The sequence below is a fragment of the Cyprinodon variegatus genome, unplaced genomic scaffold, assembly GCF_000732505.1.
Source record: "Cyprinodon variegatus isolate N-32 unplaced genomic scaffold, C_variegatus-1.0 Scaffold640, whole genome shotgun sequence".
Classification (NCBI taxonomy): Eukaryota; Metazoa; Chordata; class Actinopteri; order Cyprinodontiformes; family Cyprinodontidae; genus Cyprinodon; species Cyprinodon variegatus.
Genome location: NW_015151093.1, coordinates 166,294 through 178,934, shown reverse-complemented (window position 1 = coordinate 178,934; position 12,641 = coordinate 166,294). Strand labels below are relative to the sequence as shown.

Sequence of the window (12,641 nt, the reverse complement as noted above, 5' to 3'; positions counted from 1 at the left end):
ACTGTAAAAAATCTATAATATATAATAATAATAATAATAATAACTGTAGTCACCTCTGATTTCTTTTTAGAAACATAAGTAAACAAACTTATTAGATATTAGACAGTTGTCAAAAGGACTCACATCCTAGTCATTCTGACATTTTGATTCATCCTCATAGTGCAGCAAACTGCCACACCTCTCTTCAAAGCATTGTTAAGGATGTTTTAATGCAACCTTTATGGCCTATTTGCACTGTTTAACAATATTCAAAACCCTTTGTAACATTTTGATGCTTTATTCCTTAAAACTGAATGATTCAATTCGATTCAATAACCACCTGCAATGCTGCATTACCTGACATAGATCTCTGTGTTTGGATTCGTGTTGGCCATTTTAACCTGGCAGTCAGACTGTCTTCCTCCTCCTCCCCATCAGGACGAGGGGGTGGGTCTCCACCCATCACCAGGCCTAATGGCACCGCTCCCACCCACTGCTTGGAGCGCACACACTGCAGGCAGTCCATTATCCAACGGGCATCCCTCCACAACATCTCCAAACGCTAAAAGAAGCAGTCCAGGAAAACATTTGAAGCAGTTTTGCTGACGTAAAGGGAGTATATTTCCTTTATTAGACTTTAAGAAACGATTCATTTTTCTTGCACTAAGAAAAACAGCAGGTGTCATGTTCTTACACGAGAAAGGTCAGTGATGTTGTTGAGCCGCTCCCGGGCCTCCTGCACCTCCTTGGTGTCCAGTGCCTCACGCAGAGCCTGCTGGGCCAGATGGGTGTCCAGCTCCAGCCTTACCCACGCCTGGCAGTACTGACACACAAATTCCCGCTCATATGTCCAGAAGTGAACTGGTTGACCATTCGCAGAGGAGACCGGGACAAATAAAGACATCAAAGCAAACCCAGTTAGCTTCAGAATTTATTGTACTCTAAAAAACAAAATAATCAGATTTTACTTCTGTTCTTTAGCTCCTTTCAATATGAAAGATATTGATCTCAAAGTCCTTATCCCTCAGAATAAAGATGACTATAGTTCTTTTGTAGGTCCAAAGAAGTCCCATTTTATCAGAGTTACATTTTTCCTTATTGCCATCATGCACCTACAGAATATACTTGGTCTACCCCATCGCTACAGAACAAAAAAATAATCATTCCTCCAGTAATCATCCAACCAGACTGCAGCTTGTGACTCACCCAGTTCAAAGATCTGCAGAGGCATGGTGAGGCCCAGCTCTTTGGTTCCCACCAGAGGCCAGTAACTGGAGCTGAAGTCCTCACTGGGAGGCAGAAGCAACAGCATGGACACCTTTCCACCAAACTGCAGCAGCTCCCGCGTGTACACGCCATATTGGTAGGCCTGCATAAATCACAATCACATACAGTATGCTGTAATTTTAGCTTCTTTCTTTTCTTTTTTTAAACCTTTTAAAGTCTGAGTAAAAATTATATATAACCAAAAGCGCAGCCTTAAGTTACTGTTTAATAAAAGTGAAAGGGAAATCTAACTGCTTTGAAAATAAAAATCATAGCCATTAGCCCTAAATAAATACAAAGCAACCAGCTCTACTGAAAACCCATAGAAAAACTAGAGTCCAGATGTTGTTTTATGAATACAGATTTTCTTTGAAAGTTAAAAGGTTTGTTTGGGAACCAAAAAATATCAAACAGCATCGTAAAGACCAAGGAACACAGCAGATAGCCCAGGGGGAATATCAGGAAGAGATCCAAAGGAGGGTTTTGATATAAAAAAAACCATCCCAACCTTTGAAAATCTCACAGAGTTCTGCTCGATTTATCATTTAGGAAACAGACAGAGGATAAAACAACAAACATTCAGCAGACTGAGCAATGACAGCATTTACAGCAGAAGCAAATAAAAGCATCAGTGAGACTTTAAAGACATAGTGAAGGATTTTCACAAATTTTTTAAAAGACCCGCCCATGTGCACATGCACAACCCTGTACCTGCTCCTGAGAGGGAACGCCTATAAAATGTGTGCCAGAGCGTGCACAAGCTCATTTCTCCTCGTGCACGCTCTGTTTAAGAGTTGCTGTTTACATCGCTCATACAAGCTTACTTTCTAAAACAAGATTTTTAATTTTTCAAATATGTCAGGCTCACCAGCGGTAAGTGAAAATGGGGATGAGCATGTAGGACGACAGCCTTACATAAATATATCACCAGAATGATTGACAAATAGGAGGACCACTATTTGTAATGATCCTGGAAAAAACGACATCCTCCACTATACCTTTAAGGGAGCTGCAGAAAGCTTAGCAGGAATCTCTTGACTAACAATAAGTCATTAACCTTAAAAAGAAAAAAAAAATTTTTTTTCAAGTTCAAAGATTAAAAAATATCCTATTGATTGTTTACTACAAACCAAAATACAGAATTTAAAATTGAAGGTGCTCTAGTAGTATGAAACCGACCAGACCGTTTGTGCTAATGAGGAAAACTAGAACTGCATAGCCCTGTGGTGATGCACGGTGGTGGCAGTATCATGCTAAGGAAGTGCAATTCTCAAACACTCATGGAAAGATGGGTAAAGCTGAGCCTGTACAAGATATTAACTTTCTTGAAGTACAACCCTAAACAAACAATTACAGCAACAGAACATTTGTTACAGGCAAAGAACATGTTTTTTCTTTTTAAGAATTTATATTTTCAATTAATATTTTTCTCAAATCTCTGTTTTTCAGGTTGAGTTTTATAAATTGTATTCTACAGACCACATTCCCTTTAACTGAAGCCCGATACAAATACCGCTCTTGTTCAACACTATGTGGCTGTTAACCTTCATGGAGACTAATAGAAATGCATCTTCATTCCTCATTCCAGAGGAAAGCCCACCCTCAGAAGTGAACAGAAAGGTATCTATAAATTTAGAGAACACAGTTTGTAAAAAGCAATGTGAAAATCAGACATTTGAAAAAAATATATTACCAAATATAAAAAAGTTTTTTGACTACAAATCAAAAAACAAGCTCATTTTATGTCATATGGTCTTGTGTCTGCTAACAGACTGGTTGTCCTATTATGGAAATGGAAGGAGGTCCCCTCGTTAAAGTCCTGGATATCAGTCATAATAGATGCTCTACATTTAAAAAGAATCTGTTACAATTTCAAAAACAGACGGGAAGATTTTGACTGTGTTTGGAAGCCTTTCATTTTATACCTGGATTCCTTGGATCTGCAACATAATTGGACTGACAGAGCACTGCATGGCACAGTGGAGGGGTGGGAGGACGTTTTTATTATTGTTATTTTATCTTTCTTTTTTTAGTATTGTTTTTCTTTTCCTTATTTGTTGCCTATGTCTTTTAAGTATGTTAGTCATGTTATTTGTCCTAAAATGTTTTTTGTCCTACCCTGCTAACATGAAACAATTGCGTTAAAGTAACTAAATAGGATTAAGTAAATGCCAAAAACGGTTGCATTATTTTTGTCAGTGTAAATCCCACCAGGAATCTGTAGTGAGTCTTGAGAATGATGCCTTCTATTTAGTCTCAGTAAGAAGAGATTGGCTCAAAAATGAGAAAAGTTGCAGCTGAAAATAGTTTGTTTTATGAGTAAGGACTTTATGATGGTTTATCACATAAAACTCAAAACATTGAATAAATGCTGGTCCAAGGCACTGCAATGCTTTAAGAAAGACATTTTTAAAGATGGTCCATTTTTACCCTGTAGAGGGGAATGTTGAGCTTTGTCAGGAGCTGTGTGACTGCAGCTCTCAGAGCCCTGACAAACTCCACCACACCGCTGCTCTCTGCCGAGCTCTCATCCTCACTGCTCAGGTTCTGAGCGCCGCCGCTGTGTGCAGTGTAAACATGACTCTGGAGCCAAGTCCACTCCTCTCTGTGACCAAGTGATGATGCAGTAAAAAGGAGAAAGAGAGAGAAAAAAAACAATGATAACAGAACTTCTTGGTATTGTTTTGCGGAGAACAATATCAGGATGACCCTTGGATGACCTGCGTTACCTGGTTACATGGGGATTGTGTCGGACTCTTGTGTGGCAGAGCAGATTGGGCAGCCTCTGAGGCACCAGGACCCTGATCTGGTCCACAGAGCTGCACAGTTTTAGGATGCCCACATACAGACCAGGCTGGGTCCACTGAATGCTGTGCCTGTGGAAGGAAAGTTTGTCCTGGAAAGCAGACGGACATACATGATAGCCAGGATACCCTTGTTTGTAATAAAACACTGTTTGTCCCTCTTTTAGCCAAACACAAACTCACCTTCAGCTGCTCATAGAGCGTATCCATGGCAGTGGGCTCAGGCAGCAGAGGCGTTCTGCTGCGGTTCTTCTCCAGTCGGTCCAGGGGAATCCAGTGGAAAGGAGGGTCTGGGGGACTGAGACAGACAAATACAGTAAAAAAATATATAATTTTAGGTTCATAAAATAAAACATCCTGCATTTAACAAATGTATGACAGTGCATAAAGGCTGAGAGAACAGACTCACCCTGATGGGGGATTTGGGAACTCCCTCAGCGTCACTATCAGAACATTGCCCTGCCTGTCTTTCAGTGGTTCATAATACACCTGGCCCAGGTCCATCGTTCCTAGACAAGACTGACAGCAAACATAACAGAAAAGGTAAAATATGAACCATGAGACTAAAAATAATTGAGGATTATTTCATTAAAATACAGCCTCCATGTGTGTAGATTGAATAAACTTGGCAGAAAGAAGAACGGGAGAAAGGGGAATGAGGAGATCTAGGGAGGTAATTAAAAATCACAATTAAACCAACACGACGGTTCTTATCTGGGGAGTAAGAGGCTTAACTTCCTACCTGCAGCTGAGACACAGCTCTTAAGATGTTGTGCCGGTTCTGAAGGAGGGAGGAGGGAGAGGAGTGTGCAGAGGAGAGGCCCTGCTGAAGCCAGGGCACCTGCTGCCATGCGCAGGACAGCTACAACACAGAGACGGATGGAGGATTTAGATGGAGTTCATTATAAAATAAGTGGTACAGCTTCAATTAGAGGTTTATAAACAGCCATGAAGTCATTGAAGCTTTTATTACTTTTTAGGAGTTTTTTCACCTTTTTTCTGTCAGAAGGGATATAAGGTATAGAGATCAGTTTTAATAGATTTGTCCAACAATAATATTACACAGGTTTAAAATCATAGCTGCATTTATGGCATAATTCTTCCTGGATATCTGACTATGTTCTTATCTACGGAAGCTGAGAGCGGTCATACCCAACTTTTTTTTTTGTCCTTTGTCTTCTCGAGATAACGACATAACTATCTCGTTATCACGGCTTAACAAATAATTGTTTTCTGGAGATAACAAGATAATAATCTCGTTATCACGAGAAAACATTTATTTATTTCTCGAGTTAAAGAAATTATTAACCTGTATGGGTAATGAATTAGGCTGGCCAACAGCCCTGGATACCCAGTCCATCCATGCCTGCTGTGCCAGTGGTTATGCAGTCGCTGTACCATGTGTGCGCAAATAATATTTTTTTTAGTTTCCTATTTCCTTTCACTTATGGTCAGGTCATGTGAATGATTGGATTGCATGAAATGCAGTAGGAACAAATATGGCTGTTTTTCAATGAAAGTCTTTAATCTGGACTGCATCTTATACCTGTTACAGGCGTAACACCGGGGCTGTTCAGAAAACACCCGGCGCTAAGCTAGTGGAGGCATAGGTCTAATTGCTAATGAATCCAAAGTGGAAGCAAATCATCAAACCATCAATGTTGTCACGTTATCTAAAAGTTAAACACATGATTATTTACAGAATTACACATAGGCTGCCATGACTTATAAATCCTCTCCTGCTGTTGTGGTGTTGAATAATGCAATCAATTTTAATACACACGATCACCTCGTTATCTCGAGAAAACGGCTTTCGTTATCTTTAGATAATGAGAAAATTAACTTGTTTTCTCGAGAAAACCACCGAGAATAAGTATCTGAGGTACACGACCGCTCTCAGCTTCTATACTTGGTTGGTTTTCTGATAAACACCCATGTCAGTAAACCACCTAGCCGTTTTCCTTTGCCAATCGAAATAAAATTGCAATTGTAATGTTAGTTAAAAATTATTGAAATTTTACTTCTTATTAGGAAGAGTGGTTTAAACTGTCATGTACAAGGAGAAAATGAAACATGTGTTAGTGGGGATGTATATCTGAAGACTCTCAGTCATCCAGGTCCTGGTCAAGCTTGAAAAGGTTTAGTTTAGCGAACTGGATGTGAAGTTTTCCAGAAGACGTTTTGCCTCTCATCCAAGAGGCTTCTTATGTTCTAAATAGTTGGGTGGTATGATTGGGATGGAAGTTTATATCCCAGCCTGTTAGGTATAATTTTGGCTTTGAGTGGATTAGAAAAAATCTGCTAGAAAATTCCTTTACAACACTGAGCTCATGATGTGTTCACCTTTGCAAACCAAAGGAAGTCTTGAGGTATGGAGGTAGAGCAGCACTGGATCTCCACCAGTGGGATCTGATCCTCAGCGGTTACCAGGACTTTGTCTTTGTGGTAGAAAATAGTTGCCAAGTACACACCCCTGGAGGTATGGAAGACAGTAAAACAGTAAAATAAATTAAACTAACCCAGTGAGACCTTAACCAATTAGCAATACCCAGCATTGTTGATTTGTGTAGTTTTCTGAGGCCTTAAGAAGCCTGGCATTCCCAGGAGCCTTGCATATTCAGCTTTTCTATTATTTTTTTTTTTTACTAACTTTTAAACTATGCACGTTTAATTTGACATATGCACTTTTCAGTCATTGCTATAATGACAGCTACTTGAGTCTACCCTGTGTAATCTGCACAGCTCTAATGACCTCCCATGTAACTGCTCCGTCTCTTTGCTCTCAGCGTACGGTGGGATGTGTATGAAAGATTGGACCTACCTTTGAAGAAGGCGAACAAACTTGGTGGCTGACTGGAAAAGTTGTTTGATGCCTCGAGACATTGACAGGCGCTTGCTGGGGCTCAGAGACTTCGAGCTATCTGTTGAATATGACAAGAATGGAGGAAAATCTTACAATCTAGCAAAAATCCATCTGCTTCACAGGAAATGGATGTTTAACCAGGCTGCGATTACTGCACTGCGGAGTCACTCTCACACACACTGTACTCATTACCATTCTGCAAAACACATTTGTCCCCTTTAAGACATTTCTTAATGAGAAAACAACATGTACAGATGTACACCCTCTCGCTTAAATGCTTGTAGAACCGGCGTAAACAGCAATACCTTTAAGTATTCAGGTTCCAGCTTCATCAGTTGCTGACATTGTTGTGGAAGATGTATTGGCCCAGCAGTCTTTAGAGTGTTGCTTTTATGATTTGAGAAAGCTTTAAGATGTTGAACAGAAGGCCTAATTCATAGTTGATTAATGCTTACAATGAGTCATTATTCCCAGGTGTTTGTTCTGATAGGCTCTATAGGTGCCGCTGAACGTTATGGTCAAACATCTCTTTGCTCACATCTGGTGCAGGACATTTTACAGACCTAAACCATGCAGATAGTTTCATTTCATTCTGGCATTAGGTCATAACTGTTATGCTATTTTGACTCTCAAAATTTAATACTAATTGAAGCAAACTATAGGTACGTTACATCAAGCCAGTTAGTGAATTTAACAAATACAGGAGATGTCACACCAAACCAAAATAACCTTATTTTTTTATAAACACTTTATAATAACAAGTGTCATCAAAGTGTTGTACATAGAACTGAACATAACAGCGAAATTAAAATAAGTCAAAAAGTCATACATCGATAAGCTTAGATAGAAAAAAAGGATAGGTATTGAAAGATTAAAAAATCCAACTTTAAAACAGATCCTAAAGGTACAGGCAACCAATGAAGAGCATTTCAAATAAGAGTAATGTGGTCAGACCTTTTTGTTTTAGTTGAAACTAGGGCTGCAGCATTTTGCACAACCTGCAGGCACCTGATCACCTGTATCACCCCAAGATAGAGTTACAGTAATCCAGCCTAGATGTTACAAATGCATGACTCACTGTTTCAAAGAGCTACCTAGATATAAATGGCTTTACTTAACTAGTTGCCTCAAATGAAAAACACTCTAATCTGGTTTTCAAGTTTAGGCTCATCATCCATCTTAAATCCCAGATTTGTGATAACTGGTCTAATATATTGTCCATGAAAGCCAAAATCTATGTTGGAGATGTCAGAGGTGCAACCAAATACCATCTCCTCTGTCTTTTGTTTGTTTAAATATAGATCTAATGAGAAGCCCTTGTTGTTTTTTAAGGGGGAGATAAAACCTGGGAGTGAAAGAATCCCATATATTTTCTAAAAACAGAACCAAGTAGAAGCAGGTACAGTACAAGGCGAAGGGGCCCAATGCTGACCCATGTGGGACTCCACAGTTAACATCACCAACAGAGGATATTGTACAAAGTCACCCAGTTTAACTAGGACAGTTCGCATTGCCAAATAATACATGCAACCCTTTCACCCCCACAATACTCCAAATAGGAAATTAAAATGTTACAAACATGTCATCAAGAAGCACAATAATAACAGCAAAAATATCATTAGTTGATATTAAACCACCTTATCAAGAACGTTTGAGATAAAAGGCAGTCTGAATATAGCCTGTAATTTTAAATAGTATCAGGACCAAGAGAACATTTCTTAAAAAGAGGATGAATATTGTTGAAGACCATCAACACAGAACAAATTACTGAACTCTAAGCATGAATAGCTTTATCAGCAGCTTCTGAACAGAACAGGTTTAAAAAGGTTCACAGGAAGAATCTTCATTGGAAGATGAGTGGTTCCCAGATGGAAAACATCCAGGTTATATTCTTTTTTGGAGTATTTTTATTTCATTTTTTTTTTAACTCTTACCTTGTGGATGGGTATTAAACAGTTTCAAAATATAGAGGGCAGCACTTAGGCCAAATATTGCAGAATTTCAAAAGTTTACAAGAAAACGTGAAAAAAAACATTGCCCAGACAGAGACATCGAGATAGCAGCCTTAAGGCTTAATTTATCCAGTTTTTAGGAAATTGATGTGGGATTAAGTTACTCTTACGGCTTGGTCAGATTGTATAGAGAGTTGAAAAGTGAGCATTGGTTTTTAGATCCTGCCAAATATTCTCAGTTGGAGTTAGGCAATCTCTATGACTGAATCATTAAAACCATGGTTATGTTTTGATCTAAAGCTTTGGCTGTATGTTTATGCAGTGTTCCATTATCCTTTGAATTGGAATTTAAGTTGTTAAAGAGACGTATTCTCCGAGGTAAAAAGCCTCCCAATTTTCAACTTGTAGACTCATTTTCTCCATGGCAACCATGGCCATTAGTACAACCACAACATTGGCAAAACACTTTTTTACATTGTATTCTGCGCATATATGTGGAAACATATCATCCTCTAAACAGGTACAAGTCACAAACCTGCATAACTGCCTTAATTATGCCAAAATAAGGAGTAGCATCTATCTTGAATGCAGAAGTTGAGTACCATTTTGTTGCACCGACTTTCTAATTAGTAATTAAGACTTTTGTGAGAGTTTAAGTTGAAATAAATGACTTGGAAGTTGAAATTTCTAATTTCCTAAAAGACAAATGGAAAGCACCATTATAATGGTCGCCCAGAAGGAGAAACAAACACCTAAATCTGTCTGCCCTCTATCTAACAACGTTCATGTTTAAATCAACTCTGCCCCTTACTGTAGAAAATCCTCCCCACAGCATATTGCTGCCACCAACATGTGTCACTGAGAGAATAATGTTTGGGTTAATGTGAACTCTTAGTTTTCTACCACACAGCACTTTGCATTGAGGCAAAAAAATCCTTTTTTTTCACGTTTACTGTATCACCTACCTCATATATTACACTAAATGATGATAGAGTTCAAAGGTTTGCATGGCAATGTAGACAGAAGCATGTGTAAAAGCAGCTATAATAACTTAAATCACTAAGCGTCAGTTTTTACCAATATAATATCCTTTGTAGTGGGATTCTTTGGCATCTTCCAGCAGTTTCCTCACAAGGCTTTCATGGTTCCTGAGCAGGGACTTTACACCAACGCACTCTCTCCAGCCTGCACAAGAGAGAAACAAATCATCTCTTTCATGCAGTTAGGTGGAAAAAAAATCATTCAAAAGGCAAGAATTAATTTGCTGCCAAGTTCTGAGTGCTGCTTTCTCTGAAAGATAAGGAGGCGTGTGTGTTTGCATGACAAACCTGCATGGTCTGAAAGTTTCAGCGCTGCTTCATTCTGAGCTAAACTGTAAGTTGAATGTGAATGAAAGTTATCTAATGAATAGCTCGGCATTGTTAAATACTTTTCTACTTCATTAAAAAAGCTGTTCTGATGAGCATTATGCAGCATGACTGGAGAAGAAAAAAAATTGAAAGGAAAAAGCTAAGAAAGGCAGCAAGAAAGTGGGAAGATTATGAGCCCAGTTTAAACTGAAGCAAGCGTGGCTATAAGGCCCAATGATTCACAATGACATCCCAGATTCTCTACGTTTTAATTATTCACACAATCTGCCAACCTTCACTTGTTTCGCGTGACGCTTGAAGTCAGCTAAATCTAAAATTTAAAACATGGCTCCGAGGATAGGAATGATGATGAACTTCTTGTCTTGCTGTGCAGTTCAGCATACTTACTAGAGGGGGCAGCGCTGACCGGAGTGGAGCACTGAGGCGGGCCCCATCCCTTCACATTATAGGCGCTTGCTCTCACGTAGTAATGCACTCCCTGTATGGAAGAAGCACCAGAGTGCCAAATTATCACTGTGAATTAATCTCGTGAATCAGCCTTCACAGGACAAAGAAAAGAGAAAGCTTTCCTATTATTAATTCATTCCACTGAACAGTGTGGAGCTGTGGGATAAGGGGTCCCCTGTGGAACGTGGTTCAATAGGCAATAAATTCAACCCATGTGTGGCTCTAGACTTGCAGCATTTGCAATGTATGATTAAAGCAATGTGTATTCTTGTCTGCAGCATTTCTATGTATATGTGTGGGCTGCAGAACTCACTGCTGTCACGCCATTGATGATATAGGAGGGATTCCTTGTCTCTGTAACCTGTGCTGTACCCAGGATGCGTTTGAAGCCGGCCGAGGTGCTCCACTCCACTGCAATAGAAGAAAAAAAAAACAACTGTCTCAGTGACAAAATTCTCTCTGGCTTTGCTCAGAGCTCCAATAAGCAAGAACAAAGGATTTGAGTATTTACAGTTCAAAGAACATTGGCTTAATCTACTCTTGGCAGAGGAATATAATGCAGCTGCAAAAGGAAAGCCTACTTTAGATGCACGAATAAAAGGATTGTGTTTTTTTTTGTTGTTGTTGTTGTTTTTTTTCATGCCAGCTTGCCAATGTGTGGGATTGTGATTCTAATTGAACTCATACAAGACTCCATCAAACGCCCTTTGGTTTCTTTCATATTCCAAATAATTTATCATTTCTCTCACAACCCATCCATCTGTTGTATTCAGTCATGGTCAAAAAAGAAGGAATAATTCAACCAATCTGTTCTTTTTCTTCAAATCAAACTGAGTTTATGCAAAAGCACAAAAACAAATTTTATGTTATCCCTGATTATTAAGAAAGGGGGAAGCCACTAAGCCCAAAGGTGCTGTGAACACAGGATTTAGGATGGAAAATATTTAATCAAATATACTATATTTAATGGATCATCAGTGAGCCTGACCGCCTCTATAGAATCACTTTATTTATTAGTGAGTTCCTTCAACGTATTCAGCTGGGTTGAAACTGCTGGTGTCCATTAATCTGGGAGGAGTAATTATCCTGTTTTCAGCCCATTTGAAATTCACCACTGTAATGGATACTGAGCTATTGAAAATGAATTGTCTAATTTATTTTTCTGTAGACTAATGTAAATTTTAAGAAGGGAATTTTCTAAATGCTGCAGATTGCTTATGGATATTTGTCTGTTTTGATTAACATTGTTTGTGGTTTGTTTATTTGGTATTTGTACTTTTAAGGGTTTTTTGTTTTTTTTTCATACCTCACAGGCTGCCGTAGAAAATGAGGGCATGCCATATAAAAGTTGGTAGAATCATTGTACTAATGAATGACTTGATCTGTCAAGCTGTTTGTCATCAAGAAATCAACACTTTGTGTTCCCCAGTGAAAACAGCTAGGTATGTTTTGTTTTGTTGTTTGTGTAGTAAATTTATGTTTTGTATTTTAATATTTGTATATGTTCTAGTTTTCATGGTGCCTGAAGTAACTGTGTTGACTGTGATGAGGATCTTCATCAAATAAAATAAAACTCTTAATTGACCCGTCGTAACTGGCTGAGTAATTCAAGTGCTGTGGAGCTGCTACAACCACTTTACAATGAGACAAATTATTTATCACAAGAAGACAACAAAACAACTGCAAGTGTTCCCTGGAGCGGACCTCCTTCAGCCCCAGATAACACTGGCCTTCATCATAATAAGAAATCTTCAAGTTATTAAACAAATCCTAAAGAGGTACAACTTGTTTTGAAGTCTTGCCAGGCTCTTTAATCATTACATGGCTGGAAAAGTTTAATCTGAATGAACCTCTTCTCATTTTTACAATTAAGTTCAAGGTAAAGTTATTGGAAGACCAACCACAACAGCTAAAGAGCAAGGACTTCAAAAATGATCGCAGAGATACCTGCATAAGTATA

At 38.8% G+C, this 12,641-nt stretch overlaps 1 protein-coding gene across 1 annotated transcript in view; it reads right to left on the bottom strand.

The window, feature by feature from the left end:
- The window catches only part of LOC107096643 (ankyrin repeat and fibronectin type-III domain-containing protein 1-like), a 36,318-nt gene that overhangs the window by 3,733 nt on the left and 19,944 nt on the right, over positions 1–12,641 (bottom strand). The window contains exons 6-18 of the mRNA XM_015393394.1: positions 10,995–11,092; positions 10,622–10,712; positions 9,942–10,049; positions 6,871–6,970; positions 6,393–6,522; positions 4,792–4,911; positions 4,459–4,568; positions 4,233–4,347; positions 3,975–4,141; positions 3,676–3,850; positions 1,186–1,348; positions 674–840; positions 337–541 (exon numbers count right to left, since the gene is read on the bottom strand). Coding sequence (XP_015248880.1) covers positions 337–541; positions 674–840; positions 1,186–1,348; positions 3,676–3,850; positions 3,975–4,141; positions 4,233–4,347; positions 4,459–4,568; positions 4,792–4,911; positions 6,393–6,522; positions 6,871–6,970; positions 9,942–10,049; positions 10,622–10,712; positions 10,995–11,092 — 1,749 coding nt within the window. The remainder of the gene's footprint in view (positions 1–336; positions 542–673; positions 841–1,185; positions 1,349–3,675; positions 3,851–3,974; positions 4,142–4,232; positions 4,348–4,458; positions 4,569–4,791; positions 4,912–6,392; positions 6,523–6,870; positions 6,971–9,941; positions 10,050–10,621; positions 10,713–10,994; positions 11,093–12,641) is intronic.